Here is a 19,781-nt window from a genome sequence, read left to right as displayed (position 1 = left end):
AGACGTGCAGATACATATGATTATACATGGTGGTCCGGATCTTGACGGAGAAATACCCCAACCAGTATCTGTTGCGCTTCCGCGTACTGAACCGAGGCTTCCTAACCTCTGCAATATCACGCATGTTTATCTGATTCTAGGTGGCCCCGCCTTGATGGAGTTCGACATCATTGCGGGCACAAGTGCTGACTATCATTACACTCGGGCGCAATTGCGGGTCATCTTGGATGTTGATGACCCCGTTTATCCGAACAGCCTGTTCTCGTCCGTTCTATGCGACGTCGCCGATCTACTAAAATCTTCCCCAATAAGAGCCCTCAAACTTGTGACCAAGACTACATGGCCGACGCGGATTGGCGGCGCACTCTAAGTAATCTGCCCTTGTTGGAGAACATAACAATTGCACCGCACGGTGACATTCGGCCTTTGTGGCGCGTTCTTGGTTCCGCCCCCTCTGATGGCTCTTCTCTATATTGCCCATGTCTCAAATTTGTTCTTATCGATTGTGACGATGTCAGTGCGGAAGAAGGGGCTGTCATTATAACTGCGCTCCAATATCGTGCGACGCAGAACCATCGCCTCGCCGAGTTGTTTTGGTGTATGGACGAGAGAAAATTTCCACCGAAGATGCTTCAAACTCTCCAGTCATTAGTGGACAAATTTCGTTCAGGTTGAATGTACCCAAACGCTGGGACGAAATGCATTTCAATAAATGCTCCTGTAAGGTATGTCTAGGTTCGCATAATGTTATATTTCATCTTACGCAGTCAGTTGACCAACACATCAGAACTATGAATGCCAGCCGCCAGCCGGACCTCGAATGAATCGATCTTGCCCGCGCTAGTCATGTATACCTCTGATACCTGATATACATCTGATACCTGATATACATCTGTCCTCAGCTCTTCAGTGCTAGAAGTCTATTGAATTTCTCAAGCCCATCTTCGAATATATATGGCTACACTACTAACGTCGACGATGACGGCTCGGGACACCATGTCTGCTGGCCTACCAAGTATATACAGAAATACATATCATGACAACTATGGATACACTGAGATAATTGTTAGCAATAAGTTAGACGGTCCGTGGTCAAGACGTCAGAAATCACATCAACATGCCGTACGGTTATGCTGTTCGCCCCTGTCTCTGGAACTCTCGCAACACCTGCTGAAAGCGAAGAGACCACCATCCACGCTCCTCTCGCTCTTGCTCGACAGAATCCCCACTTCGAGACGAAGATTGGTCTTCAAGTTGCATGGAAGGACTCTTCGGAAACGGAAGCCCTGAGGCGACAATGGACTTCACAGCACGATAGCTATCGTTTTTGAGGTCAAGATCGGCCCCATGCAGCGATTCGCTGTCCACAATATGAGTGGGAAATACAAGAGAGTGCACGGTATTCTGCTGACACTGTTGCAATGCAGCTAACCAGTCTCTTCTGGAATCTTCAGGAGTGTCTGGAAGCACCACGGAGATATCAACCACTAAACCGGCCTTTGAGCGCAGACTGGACTCCAGCTGATGGATATCGACGGGGAGTAAATCGAGAGTGATCGCGCCATCCGCTGTCCGTGAATCACAATCAGTATCGTTTGCCAATATTGTTACCGAGATAATGTTCCGCACCTGAAGCAGAGTTTCCGGCAGTAACGCAGAGGATCCTAGACAATCCAATATCCTGGAGCAGGTGCCATCCGTCTTGATACTCTGCTCCGCTGGAATCCTGTTTGACCGAAGCAGCGGTCACAAGGACGATCACGTCCGAAAACACGAAAGCATGTAGTGGAGTTACATCCACATCCAATCTTTGCCGGCAGCACGCAGCAACAGTAGATGCCATACTTGAGGATGAAACGCTATCGCAGGACTGGAAAGACAAGGACGATGAGGATATCGAGCTTATTGAGTCCGTTCGTGCGCGCCGGACGTGCCACTTATGAATGGCAGAAGCAAGTCGTGATGCACGTTGCGATGCATCCTTTAGTGTCCATTCGTCCTGGAGCGGTTTTCCATTGACCCGGACCGTTGGTTGGACAGCGCCCTCCGGCGCAAGCCTCCTTGGACGAAGTAACTGTAGGAGGCCATGATGTAACAATCGACGTTCTCGCTTAGCAATAGACGCGGAGGAAGGCAAGCCACTGATGTGTGACGCAACATCTCTGACGAAGTCGTACTCCTCCTCGCGAACGCACACTTCCTGCATGACACTAATGATCGTCTTCGTCGTGCATAGCAGAGAGTATGTAGGAAGATGATCAGGATGTCGCTTGGGTGTCATGCTTAGGAGTTTCTTCGGAAGCAAAAGCAAAGATGAGATGACGGATTCTGGCAAAAGAGGAAGCCCACCTCGAAAATATCTGCATATGCATGCAGCCTGCCGATGGGCTCATCAAGAAACTTCTCAAGTGTCCAGCCTTCTGGCATACCCTCCTGTTCCCTCATCCTGATATACTCTCCAAACTCGCTCTGAGGATCGTCCACGCATCCGACTACCAGCTCCTTGACTTCATCAACCCTGATGAGATACGGCTGATACACCTCGAGCCTCTGCACTATCGACAAAAGCGGTTCTCCGATCATGTCGACGATGGAACCAACTTTCCAGTCGCGCGAGATTGCTTTCAAGACATTGGTGATATCAACGTGAAGGTTCATTATATCTTCAAGCCAGTCGAATACCCTGGACGCTTCTTGAGGAACGCCGGGAAGCCAAGATTTGCTGTTCTGGCAACGAAGAGGTAGAATGAATGACTTTACAGCAACTCGCAGCCGCTTGACGATCATCCGCTCCGTCTTGAGCAGTTCGTAGATCAGCTCTTGGCGTTGCATCTCGATTTGGCCATAGCGAGATAGAAGTGAATTGTATACAGCAGGCTGGAGGGATGACCGCCAAGTGCTCTGAGGTAAGAGGAGGGGGCTCACAGGTCGCAGTTCAGGCTGGTATTCTTCATACATTGATCGTGAATTTCGCACAGGAGTCACAGCTTCTTCGAGATGCTGTACGGAATTGCGTTCCAGCGGACTTCGTCGCCCTGATGCCGAGTCGTATCCTTGCCGTGACCATGGTCGTCCCTCCGAACCGTGGCTCGACGACGAGCGCTCCCCTTCTGCCAACACCTCGAACAGCGCATGCGCGCCCCGGCTTAGGATGCCTTTACCTTCAGTCGAAGACATCCTGCTAGCAACCTGCGGGCCTCCTATGATGGAATCGTCACTTTCGCTTCGCAACAAAGTGCTCTGTCTATGAACCACTCCGCCTCTATCCGGTACAGCGTCGCCGGGAGAATCACTGGCCCCGTAAGACAGAGAGCGCGGTATCCCAAACGCTTCTCTCTCGCGATCACCCATGTCATTGCGCGCGTCAGATATGTCCGCGCTCTCCTTGCCGGAAGAATCAAAAGGGGTCCCTTGTTCCTTGTACGACATTCGAGGCGTCAGTGTGTCTTCACTATCATAAACCGAGCGTCGTTTTTGAGAAGTGGACAGCAATGGACGATCACCCACTTGGCTAGTTCTGCGTGATGCAGATTGTCTCCGTCTGCCGCTTTCTGAATGTGGAGAGGACAAAACCGTTGGCTCGCGCGGAGACGCGGGCTGAGGCATAAACCCTGAGTGACGCTTCATCCAAGTGGGAGCTCGACTTTGTTGTATCTCGTCAGCACGTCCTTGCTTGGATGGAGACGCATGTTCGAACCCCCGCGCGACCTGCTGCGATTGTCTCCACTGGACATCACGATGTGAATCCTCATCTTCGAAAAGGTCGTCTCCGCGATCTTCTTCCGAATAATTGGACTGCTCTTCATCGTACACGCTCTCTTCCCATGATCGCCGAGTCAAATGCGAGAACGACCCACGAGTATCACCCAGAGACGTGTTTCTCGTGCTCACATCTGGAAGATCGCTCGACGCGGTGATAGCCAAGCCCTGCTCGTAGTAAGCGTCGCTCTCACTCTGACTAAGGACGCTCCGCCTGCCAGACGGCGAATAAGTACCATAGTCGGCCTGGAGTCCATCGACAATATCCATGAGCGCTTCCTCTCGTTTTTGAGCGTCGTCCTCTCTCGCGGCAGGGCTATAGCTAGTCACTGCATCCAATAAACGAGAGCGGGTGAGGCTGTCAGGAGTGGTCTCCTCTTCGTACATGCTTCCCTCGTCCTCTTCCTGTTGTTTCATATGCGCCTGAACCCGCGACATAGAGGCGCCAGTATAAAAATCATCATGTGTGTCCCGCTCTTCATCAGCATCCCCAATAATATGCTGTTGCCCCCTGTCTAATGCGGTTTCGAGCTCAAATCCAAGACCTATAGGTCTCTTTCCTGAATCATGTCCTGAGAACCGGATCGATCGTTGAGATTGAGGTTCAGCTAGCTCTCGCTGCGTGCCTCGAACTGGGATTCCAGACGGGGGCGTCGGACGATCCTGCCTACCTGCAATCCACGATTGTTGGGATCGCAGAACATCATCGTCGCTTTCCGTGCTTTCTGACGAACTTGGGACAATCTGCGCGTTCGTCACAACGAGCCGACCTGGGTTTAAATATCGGTCAACTCGCCGTTCAAGCTCTGAACCACTATCGCTAGAGGACGCGGATGAGGCGCCGGGTCGGGGAATATATGATCGAATTTTCGAAGCGTAGGGCGATCTTAGCACGGAGGACTGAAGCGGCTGTGGCGTGGCGAAATCACGAAAGTTCTGGGGAGCTTGAGGGGTATTAGGATGCGACTTTGACGTTTTTGGTAAGGGTAACAGACTACCCCCTTGCCCCGTACCCTGATTTACGAATCTACGAGGATGAGCGAGAATCTCGGAAGAACTTTTGGAATCAATGGCCTGTCACAAAATGCTTGCATCAGAGCGTGTAAATATATATTAAGGAAACGTACAGGATTGGCCGAATATGCGAACGCAGGTGATGCCGTAGGTCGAACATTCAAAGGCTTTGTTCTTCGTAGGGACTGGACTCCACATGTGTTCGGAAGACTATCCTTCGCGACAGATGGGGAAGCCTGAGCACGCAAGGCCGATTTCATCACGGTTTTGGGAGTGTTAGACAGTTTTGGTATAGTTGTCGGTGAGGAAAAGTGAGGTATCCGTGAATATCCTGGCGCAGTTTCGGTGCCTTTAGAATAGGGCATGGATAGTTTTGACATAGCAGTACTAGCAGGCGCGGGCTGGGTAGATGGAGGCGGAGGGATACGCGTCGCCGAATCTGCGTGAGCATCGGGTGTGACACTTACCGAAGCCGAGACCCCAGCAAACTCGTCCTCACTTTCATCGTGTTTGCTATTCGGAATCGGATGCGTCATCTTGTCAACTGTATCCCGCAAGGATGGAATCAGCTGCATCTCCACAAGTGGTAGATCCACAAATTGACTTTTCCTTCGATCCCCTAGCCCTTTCTCTTTGTCATGGCGAGAAGACTTTGAATTGGAGCGATGTGGAGGACTGGACGAAGATCTGCTCGGAGTGCGCGAAATCAGACGACTGACGCGATTGAAATGGGATGTCGATGTGCTTGGCGTCGAGTCGGAGGATGACGACTCAGTGACTTGCGTTTGAGTGGGATAAGACAATGGAGAGGCAGGCGATGGATGGGATTGCCATGCAGGTGATGTGGCTACAATATTAGCGGGGAGAGCTTGGTCCTGGAGGACGATCCCTGCGGCAGCAGCATAATAAGAAGGGGGATGAAATACCGGAGTACGTGAGGACAAGTTTGCTGTGGTTATTGATCCGACGGCATTAGGAGCAGGAGAGCGTGATTTACTCCGGAAATGAGTGCGTGTGAGCGGCATGGGCGTCGCAAACAGCGGGTGCACGGCTAGGGAAACATACCACACATGTCGACGGCGGCGAGATGAGATGCAGACGTCGAGGAATCGAACATACATCACGAGACGATCGAGAAAACTTGCCTAGTCAGGAAGCAAGTGTCGGATCGACGTGAACTGCTTCCCCCCCTGTCCATGTCCGTCTGAAGAACATTTTAACGAGGTGCGAATTGCAGAAGGCATCCTGTAAACCCGCGAAGTTTAGGTGAAAAAATGCTAGAATTATTGACTTTGACATCAGCGCATGGCAGGGCGGCGAGACATTCACTTGCCTCGAGTGCGACACACCATGGAGTCCCAATCCCAATTGGTAGATCTGTCTGGCATCGAAGGTCCAATAATTTGAATAAATCGACGCGAGGTGGCGTGGACTCCGGTACGGTCACGTGAACGAGCGTCTATGCAACCCACTTTAAGTCTCGCAAATCGTCGCGCAGCCGCCTGGGGGAACTTTGGACTTGTGCGCGTAGACGGTCAGGACCGCGTATCATAGCCATGCTATCCTTTAAGCTGCTCTGCTTGCCTCCCGAACTCCTTGTGTCGGTGTTGGACTATTTGACCGAATGCGACCTAGCTCGCTGCAGTCAGGTACTATCACTTCACACCAGTCTTCAGTGCAACATTAGTACTAATGTATGTATATCCACCAGGTCTGCCACACTTTAAACAACGCGATACAAGGATCTACCCTCTTTCGCTACAAGATCGAGCTTGCACTCACCGGTATGATGGATGGCGCGTCCAAGCGATTCTCTGTTGCCGAGAAACTAGCCAAATTGAAAGAATTCAGCGAAGCCTGGACACACCTGAGTTTTTCCTGGACGCGGTCAATCCCCAATCCCGGAGAATTCGGCTGTTTGACGAGCGGTATTTATGCAGTCTCTCGCCCATCAATTCCCGGTGCCATCGACTGTTATCAAGTTCCCTCGCGCATTCGGGACGTGCAGGAGAAAAGCTGGATTCTGGAGAATGGAATCATCGATGTCCCCTTCTCCATGTTCGAGATAGATCGCGCACAGGACCTCATAGTCATGGTCGAAACGTCCCTAACGTGCGAGTTTCCACTAAGCACTTCTCATTTGATGGAGACTCATACCATAAGCTATACAGAGCATTCCTAGACTTACACCTGCGCTCACTGACTCACCCAGATAAACCTCACCCCATTGCAAAACGACCGACGTTATCATCGCTCGAGTTCCCAGAGTACTGTGCAACCACACTTTATGTTCAAGCCGATGTCGTAGGTTACATGGTCCACAACTCCGGGCAATGGGAATCTCATCTGCAAGTGTGGAACTGGAAAACCGGGATCAAAATATTGGTCTGTATTGTGGTTCTGTTTTATCTCGTCCCTCTGATGCGATGACCCTCTAGCATGTTTGTAATGCAGCATTTCCCTTCGCTCTCACTTCCTTTGCCTTTATATCCGAGAATCATGTCATGTTGTCCCTACCAGATCGGTTGCTTGTGTTCGAGTTCGAGCCGTCATCGGAGACGGACATCACGCCTCTCTGTAATAAGGGCCCTATTCTACAGTTAGGTCTGCCTGATATCTCTGATGGTGCCCTTCTCGTGCGCTCGTCCTTCGTAGCCCACAATCGTGTCACGATGTGGACACCTCCAGAACAAGATGCCCCATTTAGGACGTCAGGCGAGCATGCGCTCTTCGTCGTCACACAGACCCTGCTACGGAGGAACAGCGAAAGCGACTTTTCTGTCGTGTTTTTGGTGCAGGCGTCCGTGATACAGTCGCTGCTGTCCAAGGCCACGGGGCACGCAAGGACTCAATACCACCCATGGGCAGATTGGGGTGTTCGCGGCACCCGAGTGCTCACTTTTCCTCTCGACACGGATTTATACATCGACGTGCGCGGTTCGAAGGCAATGATCGCCTTTATGCCTGACCGCGATGTCCGCAGTCTGTGCGTTGACATTTACGAGATCAACGAACGAATCTGGAAGCGCCAGTCTCCCCTGGGTGCCCTACACGATCATGACATTATCACAGAGCCAAGCACGGTTCAGGAGCTCGGGTGGTTCCGCCAGGAAATCGCCACCAGCCTACCGTATCGGGTCACCAGGACGATCGTGCAAACGCAATTTTCCATTCACGAGTTTGAAGACAGGGATGCCTACCGGGACTGTTTTCTCATGGAAGACGGGCTCGCCATATCGGTAAGCGCACGATGAGCGAGAAGACTTCATTTACTGATACTGATACTTTTTTTGATTGATCAGCACGCCGATGAGTCATGTCAGTTCTACATTCTATGAAGCAACAATCACGAGGTCCCGAACCAACTCCTTGATATGGAATATGTATAGGAACGGATACCCTCCTACCCTATTCGATTTCCTAAGCTCTCATTAACCAGCGTTAATGATCGCCAAATTTTTGGATGGTCGAAGCGAATATTCAAGGGCAATGAGATGCAACAATCAACGTTCTCATCTTATCATACCCATCTACTGCCAGCCATGCTTTCGCTGCTGTGGATATAGCTTCTCGACCTCGGCATTTCAAGCTTCAGCCCTTGTCGCGACAAACCACTGGCCTCTCGTCTGCTCTCGACTTCGTATCTCGATGCCATGGGTGGCATTCGGGGCAACAATGTGATGTGAATAAGGGAGAGGTCTGGATGATGGATGTGAACCGTCCCGGATATGCGCAAGATTGCTGGATTGAGAGACCATGGACAGAAGCAGGGGATGACGTTGATGACAATTCTCTCGTCGTCGGAATCTGCGGCGGCGCCAGCAGTCGTGACAATGGAGCCACTGTATCACCGTATGTCCCAGCCCTCGTCTGTTTTGAGGTTAGCCTTCACGAAGGCCGCTAGGTCATGCTACATTTAGAGCGAAGAACGCAGAGCATTCCCACAGGCCCTGCAGCATGAGCTGTCACATCCTTCTGTAGCGCTGTTGGACCCATGAACGAGACTGTTATCCGCCAAGTACTCTCATTTAGACATGTTATCAGCTTTCCCGTGCTCTGAACAATCTATTCACCAATATTTCACTCGTCAATCCATGTTTTACAATACCAGCTAGTAGTACATTTACAAACAATTGAAGATAATGAGAGGGCTGCCGAGCATTAACACGCACTTCCCAATGGAGTGACAGTCGAAGAAACCTGCAGCAATCTGCTGATCTGCGCATTAGACAGACATTCTTTTACTTCACAATCAGAGTGGAGATGGGCCGGAACTCGAAATTGCCTGCAGACGGTTTCGCGATGATCCGCTGCATCGTCCCCACCCTCTCGAACGGGTCGTCGGGGCTCCTCCTCATGAGCAGCAGCGCCACGAACGGCTGTCGAAGGCGAGTCAAGAACATGGCCACGGCAGTCTGCGACACCGCGTTTACGACTGCCCCCAGCGACTCGGCCAACTTGGACTTGGTCGAGCTCTCGGCTGGTTCAGACGGGGACTCGGTTTCGGGTGTGATCTCCTCGGGCGGAATGAGACCGGTCTCCCACATACGGACGAGACGGTAGGTGGGCCCGCTACGATCCGAGCTGGAGGTAGCGAGGAGGGGCAGGAGCCGGTTCGTTGTGAACTCCACCAGCGCCAGACCTTCGGCCTTTATGGAGTAGCGGATGAGTCCATCTTCGTCCAGAGCGGGAGGGTCGAACTTCGACTCGGGAGTTAGCGTGCGCACGTCGTGGACGAACAGCGGCATGTTCATCTTCCCGTTGGCGATGAAGTGGCCGTGAGGCGGGTCGAGAAGGAGTTTCTTGACGTTCGAGAGGAGGGAGGCAGTGTAGAGGGTCGAAAGGGTCTTGGACGTCTTGTACATCAGCATATACGAGACCCCCAAGGACCCGTCGTCCTTTTTGTCGGCGACGGTCCTCGCGAAACAGGCGGGGTGCGAGGCGAAGTATGTGTGCATATCAGAGGGCTCTCCGACCCAGTCAAACAGAGACAGATCGTCTGTGAGGTTCATGATCTCCTTCTGAAGACGAACAAACGCGTTGTTCTTCTCGCCATACATGACCGGCATATGGACGCCAAAGATACCTGATTGTAAGAGCGTGAGCGAGAGTAAAATCATGACCATCGATCCCAACCTACCCATCATGCAGTACGCCATATCTTCCACCTTGGTTGTCCGCCTGCGCGCAAGCCACTGCATCCTCTTCCGGACCTCGTTCGGCTTGACGTCCCTGAGACCAGGTTGGAAGTCGTTGAGATAACCATGTTCGATTGACGTAACCTCGGTGATGATTTCAGCTAGGCGCTCCTCCTCCTTGTGGTTCTGCTTGCTGTCAATGTACGGCGTCCAGTCTTGTTTATAAAACCAAACGATCCGAGGTGCGATCAGTTCCTGCAAAGTCCACCCCCTGGTGAACCACACGCTATGTCTGAGACTCTCTTCGTCCATGGCATCGGAGAGATAGACGATCGTGACGGCCGACAGCCGGTACCACGAGAACATGGAAATGATAGACTCCTGCAGCTCAACATTGTTCGTCTTGTCGATGCAGCATGTGTCGCTCCACGCCCATCGGTAACCGTTTTCCTTTGCGATAGTACAGAACTGCTTCAGCTTCCGAATCTCTCGTGGCTCAGTGAGGTCAAACACGGTCTTGTCAGCTGGTATTGAGCTGATGTTTTGGAACGTGGGCTCCTCCTCCGCAGCTCCCCATCGATGGGAAAACATAGCATACTCGAAGAACGAATCGAGCGCAGCCTTCATCTCGTTCCGTGTCGCACGGAGAATTTTGCTCTCGATAGCCTTGTAGGATTCGGTCTCTTTGAAGAGGGTAGAGAGTTCGCTCATGCTCCGCAGTTTGCCAGCTTCGGTGTCGATGAGGCGGAGAGGGATGGCGCTGAGCTTGTCATCGATGAAAGTGTCGAATAGTTCCTTCTGCTTTTTTGTTTTCGCCTCGTCGCTGAGTGGCCGCGAGTTGAAAGACAATGGCGGGCTCAGAGGTGTCTCAGCTGCAGGAGACGTTACGGAGGGGCTCGAAACTGCGGACGCTTCCTGCTCCAGAGGAGGAGTGGTCTTCAGGAGGTCAGTGAGTGGCTGTACGATCGTTGACGGACTGATGAAGACTGACCACAGATTCTGTATCGCCGGAGCCCTGGAGTAGTGGAGAATTGATCTCAGTTCGCGAAGAAAGAGAGGGGCGAGATTACAGACATTCTTAGACTTTCCTAATCCGCCCAATCCAAAAGACGGCTTGCGGGTATTAAGAAGCGATCTAAATGGAAAATCGATCAGTAGTGTCTCGGAGCATGGCTGGGACACCCCTACTTGGATAGCTTTAAGCTGCTGTAAGAGCATGGACATTAGTGAGTAGATTTGGCGGAGCGATGGCAACTTGAGTACTCACTTCATTGGGGAGAGGGTGCCTTCACGATGGGGGAGCTGTTAACAGTGGGAATAGAACGAATCTCACTGTTCGTGTTCTTAAGTATGTCAAAGTGCGATGCACCCGATATGGATCATAACATGCATAGCCGTATTTGGACCACGCTGCGCGACGGAAATTACATGTAAAGGCGCCCCGTTGGGACCAGTCACCACAGGTGTGTCGAGACTTTGAGGTCGTGTTGAACTAAATAATTCAATCCTGAAATTATGATCAGGATGCCGTGATCTGCTGTGCTTACCTCAAGGAATGCTCGCGGGGACGTGATAGACCCATCCGACTAGACTACACGAGGATCAAACCCGCCATATCTATCGCTGTCTGATATTCGATTTCGAACCACTATCAGACTGACATGACTTGGAGGCCGTTCAGTAGGCGCAGAAATCAAGGAAATAACAAGTTCCGTTGTAAATAGAAGATCATGCTCACCGGCGAGATATTACGCCGACCTCACAGAAGGGATTCTGTGCGACCGAAGATATGGCGAGGTGGGTGTTGGCGACATAATCCTTTCCGAGTCGCTGCCAAGATCCTTGATGGTCACAATTAACGAGAAGCCGGGCCCTCGGCCGTTTCCGTTCGGCAAGATGGCTTAGTACAAATGCATTGTGACAGTAGTGCAGATACAGCGCAAATACTCATGTCCCTCCGTCTTCCATTCAATCTCGTGCGAGACGGCGTCAATCAGATCTCATGAGGAGGCCGTAGTTGGTTATAACGATGCATTCCACTTGCTACAATGTTATCGTCACCGTGAACCACTCCGGGTCTTGATCCACTGCGTAACTTCCTCTGCCCATTCCTCGCCCTGACCACTCCCCAACGCCCAGTGGGGGCTGATATGGTTGTGCCCCTTCATGATCGAAAACGGCACATCCTGGCCAATCTTGGAATTCAAGGCCGCAATGAACTCCAAGTTCGCCGGAGCGATCATAGGAGGCTCCTTCTCGCTTGCCATGACTAGCAACTCAGGAAATGGTTCCAGCGCCTCGCTCGTCGCGCGTTCCAACAACGTCGCCGGCATCTTCTCCAGAAGCTGCTCCCAAGAGCCGTAGAGCTGAAGGAACGGCACCGCGGCGGCTGCGGGTATCTCTGGGCTGAACCGATAGGCACCGCCAGTCAAAATCGCACTGCGAATCCGAGTGCGAATCTCTCTAGAGAGTAGGTTGGGGTACAGCAGCATTGTAGCAGTGTAGATGGACCCGGCGGAATGTCCCATGACAAAGATATTGCTAAAGTCCGCTTGGATGTTGTCTTCTGTTTCTACTTGCTCAGAGTATTTGACAATGAAAGTGATGGCGTCCCGGATATCTTCAATCGGCTCTGGGAATTTCACCTCCGGCACGAGGCGGTAGTCTGGAATGACCGTAACGATCCTGCGCTTCTCGTGAACACGGGAGCCAAAAATCTCCGCGATGCCGTGGACAGACTCACCCACGCTTTGCAAAGAAGGCTCCCAGGTTCACATAGCACAAGTCGAGGGGCGGCGGGAAAATACGTTCTCCCGATGCGAAACCGCCTCCATATATGAATACGAGAACCGGGTGTTTTCCGGATGCAGACCTGTTCTGCACTGGAGGATAGTACACATCAAGCTAGCTCTCACTTACTTAGCGCGACCAGGATCGAGGCAAGTACAACGGTCACGTACCTGCTGCCTATCAACTGCACCATACTTGAACGTCTTTCGCTTGACGCTGAGTATCTCTTCTCGGTGCGCCTCCAGGAGCGGAATGAACGCCTGCCGAGCTGTAGACCAAAACCATTCAGTATTATACTTGGAATCTGGCACGGGCAATGGAACGAACTGGGGCCCTGGACGACAGGAATGTCTGTCTCGCTCATTGCAGCTATGACGTCCATGTTGTAGAATCGTTCGTGCTCGAGATGACGATGAAGAGTGAGGGTGTCCGAGTCAGTGCGATACGAGACTACTGTAGCTGCCTATATAGCCCTGCAGAGGCCGTGAGATCGATGAGAAATGTAGACATTCAAACGGCCTCACTTGCGTCAGCTCATGCCGAGCCATCGGCTGGACAAGAAACGGATGAAGATTAGCATGTCAGTCTCTCAGACGTCGACCGTCCGTAGGCGCGGCGGGTCAACCCATTGCTATGTGCTGACGGTAAACCAAACAGAACAAAGACACATGCTGTCAAAACTTTGGATGAGACCCTCGTGCCGTGAGTAGGGGCACAAGAATGGAGTACTGGGAAGAGACGATGTGATAGAAAATGTTCACGTCATGGTCGAGCGGTAAGCGGCCCTGGCCCAATGGAGGTCGCCGCCGTCGGCTGCGGCCCATCCTGCGCTCACCAATGTTCCATCATCTCCCGCATATTTTGCACCCGTGGCCGCGCGCTCTGGCTGCTCTAAATAGGTTCCACAAGAGCCCAATTCTGTGTCTTGTTTTCATGACTGTATAGCGTGATCAAACACCGCAAGGTCACTGGTTGGTACGTTTCAAACACATGTGCGTGACCTCCGGTGGGTGAACTATAGAGGTCAGCTCAAAAAGAGAAAATTATAGAGAGATGTCGTACAACCGCAACCTTTTCCGCTCATTTTCCGCTCAGTAAGTGCCGTAGCAATCGTATATAGCGTTCCAGTTGCACCCTGCAAGCACACTGTACGGACGACCCGCGTCCTTAGAAAGACTTCAATATGCGAAAATTATACGTGCGCGCGGACCTCGCTCCAGCTTATACTAATCTCAGAGCTAGGTGAATTGCGGCAGTCAGAAGATACCGTGTCAGATGCCTCAGTTCAGGGCTGTGACTCTACTTCTTCCTCTCTGCCCCGTAGGCTGGTAGTACATAACACGATCAACCCATGCTTACTCGTTGTAGCGCTGTCCGTTAACGGTTATCAATGGTGTATTCATCTTGAGACGTTGCAGGTTGTTTGCCCACGTCCGCTGTATCGTGTCAGCCAGGTCAGAACGTCCTCAATTTGATATGCCCCACCTCGGGAACCACCGTGATAACAATGGGTAGAAGAGCAGTACAGATTACGTGGGCCTTGCAATGATGTCTCTGACGGTTTGCACAATGTCTGGCTGAGGTGACGCGCCGTCCATAGGTCCCATCGGCAAGCTGGCCAACTCTCGCGTCAAGCGAGCAGTGTTTCAACGAGACCACGGATTACTGAAGGCGCTACTATGGGCTGTAGAACTAGTGAAAAACAAGGTACGTAATTGAAAATAATCTGACAAAACGACGTAGCAGAGGATAGGTCAGTCACGCACCCAGTGTGAGAGCTGAATTCACTCTTCAAATTCACCAGGTAGGCGGAATGGAGTCAAGCGTAATCAACTCAAATTCCTGACCTACACTCACTCGCGCACGCAGCATTCCAACAGTCTAAAGAGGAGACAAAAGGACAATTAAATAGCGAATGACCATATGATACGCATGGAAATGCATGTCTATTGTTACAAGCAATAGGCACAACGCCTAATCCTAGCTCAGGGCCTCACGTAGTTTTCACAAAGCCTATCTTCATAGGCACTTCGGCCTTGGCGCTTGACAGGCCGACGGTGGGGTACTGTATACCGCCAACATTCCAAACGATTTTTCTCTGCGAAGGTGCGAATGTAAAGGACGACAGGAGAGTGGCGAGAACGACCTCTGCAGAATACAAAGGGCAAAATTCAGAATTGTTATGTTGGCTCGAAAATACCAGACCATCCATGCACTCACTCATTTCCAGTTGAGAGAACTTGAAGCCGCTGTAAATTGACCAATAAGCACAGCTCAATTGAAGCACTCATGCGCGCAAAAGACATACATGCAAGCTCGTCCTCCGCCTAGGAACGACATCCTGCCACAGGTGAATACAATGATGCTCCTCTAGTCAGTATGTGACAGCTTACAGATGTGAGTAGACCCCCGGGATGTGAGCATCGGTCAGCGTCTCAGGTAACGGCGCGAGCCAGCGTTCAGGTTTCCACTCCGCCGCGTCGAGACCCCACAGTGCCGGGTTGCAGTTGCAGGCGTGGAGGCCGAGGAGGACTTTCGTGTCCTTCGGTACCAAGATCTCGTGCATCAGCGTCCCGTCCACGCCACGTAGAGGCGCAGAGAGTGGCATCACGATGTCTTTGCGCGCCCTGTCGCACATCGTTTAAGTCAGCGCCCGCCCTAAAACCGATGTCCGAGGCATAGGGCGTGCCACTTACTCCCGGAACAAGAACGGAACTGGAGCGTACCTGGTTGATACCGGAGCGATGAATACGAGTATATGAAAGCACAGAACAGACGGAAGACGCACAATCGCATAGTCTCACGGCAGACCGCGTCGAGATAGGGTAATTCGACGAGTTGGTCGTACGGAATTTCATCGGCATCCCCGTACGCCTCGAGGAGTTCGGCGCGCAGCTTGTGCTGTACGTCCGGGTTCTCGCTAAGCAGCTGCAGGATATGTGCGAGCGCACCAGATGTTGTTTCCATGCCTGCAAAGATAAACGTCCTGGCAAGAAGCTCAATATTCTTATGGAGCAAAGATGAAGGCAAAACGCGCGACATACGACATTTGCCCGAGGAGTTCTTTGTCAGGTAGTCTGTCTTCTTCTGAAGCGGTCATATTGGCTTGCACTATCAATCGCTGTTTACCAATATCCCGTACATAGGACACTTGAATGGGAGGCTTACTCAATTTGCTGAGGATGTCCTTGCCCTCCCCGATCTGGTGAAGTACCGCATTATCACCCTTCTCCATGGCCTCTTTCTTCTCGTTGAAGATGCGTTGTGAATGTTCGTCAAGCAAGTCGCTGATCTCGCAGGCGCGTTGTATGCTCTTATTCGGAATCAGCCGAAAGAGCCATCCCCGTAATTTGGGCGAGCCGATGTTCATCACCAACGGCAAGAGCATACGCGCGAGGCGCAGCGGGCCGATCGTTGGCCTGTATGACTAGCTTCAAAAGGTCATGCGAAGTGGAGGCAGAGACGAGACGCACGCGATTGCCTTGATGGCCTGTCCGTACTGGTCTGCCGAATCGTTGATGAGCGGGTCGAACGAACACCCAAGACCGGCCTGCCCGACAACTTCAAGCGCTGTACGCGCCATCCAGTCAAGGATGTCCATTTCTTCCTGCCCCCCTTTGATCCTCCTCCCAATCGCCTCCCGTAACTACGAGAGAACGGTTTATTGAATTGTCTTTACTGTTTGGTCTAGTATGAATGGAAAGCATACTTTGCGGGAAATCTCATAGAAGATGGGCGTCATGTGCCGCATGTGATTGATCGAGAAGACCGGGTTCAGCATCTTGCGCTGTTTTCGGTGCTGTTCCCCTGCAAGATGGCAACGAGGTTATCGCACGGCAGCGCTGCTGACAGGGGACCGTGTACCTATGGTTGCCAGCAATCCGTCGCCCAGCATGAGATGCATCGTGCTGCGAACGGGTCAGGCACTACCGCACGAAACGAGACATCAACTAACTGGAGAAATTCCTGTGGCTCCTCATAGGTATACTGGTCTTTCACGACAATGTTCGATAGGGCCACCGGGTCGTAGACATAGAGCACTTTTGTCTGGAGAACCATGTCAGCACTAACTGCCCATACATCGAGCTACCTCGACTCGAGTACTCACCCCAAACATCCCGTTGAGTTTCACAACGGGCCCGTACTCGTTGTGCAGCCACTGTTGGTATGCCCAACCATTCCGGGCGAGATACTGGCCCAGATTTCCTGCAAACAATTTACTTCAAGCATTCGAGACGTCGCTCGTTGCTCACCTGTAGCGAACGACTGGGAGCGAGGCCCGGGGATATTATCAAGGTGGGATTTCCCGAAGACACGCTGAACCACTGTCCAGAGCGTCCAGAAGGCAGCAGAGAAGAGACCGACACAGACAAGTTCGAGCAAGGCCCCCATCTCCTCGATAGCGGTCCAGGGTCAGTAGTATGGATACAAGGAAACACACGGAAAGAGTTGAATCAGGGAATGAATGACAGTTGGTCACACGTGGAGATGCTTCTTAACAGTGACTGTTCGCCTTGCAAACGCCCACAATTTCGGCTGGGAGGCCATCCGGAACCATATGGATCTCGTTGGGCAGAATTGGAGGATCATCGCCGGTATATTCGGGCGGCTGCGTCTGGATAAGCGAGTTCCACCCTAAGCATGTAGGTGAGTATCGGTCTCATAAAAATATTCACATAGGTCGGCAGAAAGCATCCAGGGAGCCAATCACTGTGTCTACTTACTTATCAGTGGTTTGTGAAGGCCAATGCATAGCGCCGGTAAGCTTGAGCTTGAGTACTCGTCATGATCCTCCAGTGTCAAGCTGGTCGCGTCGAAGACACGCTGGGTACGAGGTGACCATGTCAAGCAAAAGTCAAGCCTGGACCAATGCGTTTTGAATGCCACGAGCACTGCTGGGCCTGGTTGTCTTGACTGCGCAGCTAGAAGGACTGACTAAAATCCAGAGACTAGCCAAAGTATATATGTAGGAGAAAGTCCATCAGACTGAGACTCGTCCGGAGCCGATGCAATCTCGATCACGGCTTATATGTGAGTAGCTGATGGGTGCTCTGGGACCCAGCGACCCTGCCGAGTCCCGACGCATGTGCTGGCAGGGCCGTCTCGGACACAGTGGAACCCGAAGGCTGAAGCCATTTGGTTGAACCGTGATAGTACAGTGACACGAGAACAAGATAGTGTGCAGTCCACAGCCGACAGACCGGAGTTGTGAGTGGTTCTATGGGTGGTCTATCTCCCACAGAAATCCGGAGATAATAATGTCTGGACTGTATTAGATAGTCACAGAATAATAATACAGGAGACCGAAGGCGAGGATTTTGGATATCCTACTAGGATCATGGCATAAGCGTGCGGCTACCACAAGGTGAACAGACAGCAAATATGCAGACAGGCTAGCTATTCCTTCAAAATTCTTAGGGTGACTCATTCACCACGGGAAAGGATTTTCTAGCGGAAGTTGCAGCGCCGTACCACAGTGAGTGCAGCTAGTGGGGCAAGGGATTGATAGATTGAATGGCTACAGTTGAATATCCAGCCAACGTCGCCATATGCATACGATCAACCATGCCATCTCTGGAATACCGGCACTATCCTTAACCTCAGCATGTATGCGTAAAGCACGCTGCAGTGACAATCAGTCCTTCGGCACGCTCAAGCCAGATGCAATCCTGGTTGTTCTGGTCGTGTGCCCAAAGTATTCTCTTGGTGTCACACCATGTTTAATCGCAAGACGTCCTTCAGCCTCCTCACAAATAGCTTAGCACCCATTCACTGTGCCTACTCATGCATTTGACCGGCACGCGATAGCCCTAACACAGTGTTAATATACAGACGCCACGGATATGTACACTGTAGCTGAGGACCAAGCACGTCGATAGAGACAATGAAGCATACCTGAACTAGTCCACATTCCAATCTGTATCATTTCTAGTCATGATAAAACAGCTCAAGCAGCATCATTCTCCACAAGCTTGCCACAGATGATATACTTGTTAGAGAAGTGGTCCATCCAGCCTACAAGTTGAGATAATGAGCACAGCATCGCAGATAACCGTTATGTGAATGATCGGTCTCCATACCTCGCATATTGTCGCTGAGCAGAAGGAATGGAGGTGAGATCATTGAGGACGAGGGAGATATGAAGCAACATACATCTCCTCCGGAGTCAAGTCATCGAGCTTGTCTAGCGCCTTGTCCACGGGCGTGAGCATCTCTGCCGGCACACGAACAGATCAGCCTGCGCTCGAAGTGGGCCCGGCGGGCTATACCGCGTACCGAGATCGAAAGACTGCTTCGCCATCCCTCGGGAGGCGTCCCGTCCCGCAAAGTTCGCGTACATTCCCTCTACCATTGCACACACGAACATGAAGTTGCATTCCGAAGTGCAAGTCGGACCAGGCGACGCACCAGGCCCGTAGAAGTTCCGCCCCGCCGTAACATCATATACGACGCCATTAATCCCAAGCAGGATGCGTTTCCCATCCTGGCCGTTGAATGGTTCCAGCGTCTTTGGCGTGTAGGTCTTGAACAGGAGCGTGGGCGGGTGCGTCTTGGGTATCCACGAGTAGCTTGTCTTGAACTCGTTCGGCGCCGTCTCAGGGACAGCGTTTGATGGGAAGAGGATCCGCTGCACTGAGTAGAGAATGTAGAGCAGCAGCGCAGTGTTGATGGGTGTGCCCAATTCGAATGCCATGGTGGTGGTCTGGGAGAGATTCGCTTAGCGCTGAGCTCACACTGGGCCCGAGTACTTATGGCGTCGACGCCGATGGATAGGACGCGTACCCCTTTTATGATAACTGTGCACAATGCCCATATATTACCTGAAATCCCAGAACCTGGAGCGAAGAAATTAACAATCTCGTTTGTTTTCATGATGCTAATGATCATCAGGCTCTATGTGATGCTCTCTGAGCATACAAAAATATATTCACTCATTGGAGCAAAATCTCTAATCATCCCCGTCGGCATGAAAGAGATTTTTCAAGATTGATTCATCTCTTGCCGTCGTTCACCCTGTAGAGAGGCAAGGGTAAGCCTTATATTCATCGACAGATCTTGATAGGACTTCGATGGAGGCAT

The 19,781-nt window shown here is 51.7% G+C and overlaps 6 protein-coding genes across 6 annotated transcripts; 1 reads left to right on the top strand and 5 right to left on the bottom strand.

Moving 5' to 3' along the window:
• Window positions 1-1,128: 1,128 nt before the first annotated feature.
• On the bottom strand, window positions 1,129-5,798 carry FIBRA_00497 (uncharacterized protein; the record flags this gene model as incomplete). Its single annotated transcript, XM_012322392.1, has 4 exons — window positions 1,129-1,568; window positions 1,630-2,293; window positions 2,350-4,833; window positions 4,887-5,798. 4 exons carry the CDS (start codon window positions 5,796-5,798, stop codon window positions 1,129-1,131), a joined length of 4,500 nt encoding a protein of 1,499 aa, XP_012177782.1.
• Window positions 5,799-6,329: 531 nt separating this feature from the next.
• On the top strand, window positions 6,330-8,111 carry FIBRA_00496 (uncharacterized protein; the record flags this gene model as incomplete). The annotated part of the gene is made up of 5 exons (XM_012322391.1): window positions 6,330-6,422; window positions 6,485-6,885; window positions 6,945-7,158; window positions 7,212-8,012; window positions 8,076-8,111. 5 exons carry the CDS (start codon window positions 6,330-6,332, stop codon window positions 8,109-8,111), a joined length of 1,545 nt encoding a protein of 514 aa, XP_012177781.1.
• A 903-nt stretch (window positions 8,112-9,014) lies between these two features.
• Window positions 9,015-11,135, bottom strand: FIBRA_00495 (uncharacterized protein; the record flags this gene model as incomplete). Its single annotated transcript, XM_012322390.1, has 4 exons — window positions 9,015-9,859; window positions 9,914-10,847; window positions 10,903-10,926; window positions 10,986-11,135. 4 exons carry the CDS (start codon window positions 11,133-11,135, stop codon window positions 9,015-9,017), a joined length of 1,953 nt encoding a protein of 650 aa, XP_012177780.1.
• Window positions 11,136-11,968: 833 nt separating this feature from the next.
• FIBRA_00494 (uncharacterized protein) lies at window positions 11,969-13,083 on the bottom strand (the record flags this gene model as incomplete). Its single annotated transcript, XM_012322389.1, has 4 exons — window positions 11,969-12,596; window positions 12,655-12,815; window positions 12,872-12,969; window positions 13,029-13,083. 4 exons carry the CDS (start codon window positions 13,081-13,083, stop codon window positions 11,969-11,971), a joined length of 942 nt encoding a protein of 313 aa, XP_012177779.1.
• Window positions 13,084-14,694: 1,611 nt separating this feature from the next.
• Window positions 14,695-17,093, bottom strand: FIBRA_00493 (uncharacterized protein; the record flags this gene model as incomplete). The annotated part of the gene is made up of 13 exons (XM_012322388.1): window positions 14,695-14,849; window positions 14,922-14,950; window positions 15,010-15,042; window positions 15,095-15,328; window positions 15,398-15,416; window positions 15,479-15,687; window positions 15,746-16,120; window positions 16,175-16,347; window positions 16,411-16,508; window positions 16,566-16,609; window positions 16,657-16,748; window positions 16,810-16,907; window positions 16,955-17,093. 13 exons carry the CDS (start codon window positions 17,091-17,093, stop codon window positions 14,695-14,697), a joined length of 1,698 nt encoding a protein of 565 aa, XP_012177778.1.
• Window positions 17,094-18,648: 1,555 nt separating this feature from the next.
• On the bottom strand, window positions 18,649-19,395 carry FIBRA_00492 (uncharacterized protein; the record flags this gene model as incomplete). The annotated part of the gene is made up of 5 exons (XM_012322387.1): window positions 18,649-18,716; window positions 18,782-18,795; window positions 18,855-18,915; window positions 18,978-19,046; window positions 19,110-19,395. The coding sequence occupies 5 exons, from the start codon at window positions 19,393-19,395 to the stop codon at window positions 18,649-18,651; spliced, it is 498 nt and encodes a 165-aa protein (XP_012177777.1).
• Between the last annotated feature and the right edge of the window lie 386 nt (window positions 19,396-19,781).

Source organism: Fibroporia radiculosa (genome assembly GCF_000313525.1).
Source record: "Fibroporia radiculosa TFFH 294 genomic supercontigs, scaffold212, whole genome shotgun sequence".
Taxonomy (NCBI): Eukaryota; Fungi; Basidiomycota; class Agaricomycetes; order Polyporales; family Fibroporiaceae; genus Fibroporia; species Fibroporia radiculosa.
Note: the sequence above shows the minus strand (reverse complement) of the source record. Positions and strands in the feature narration are given on the sequence as shown.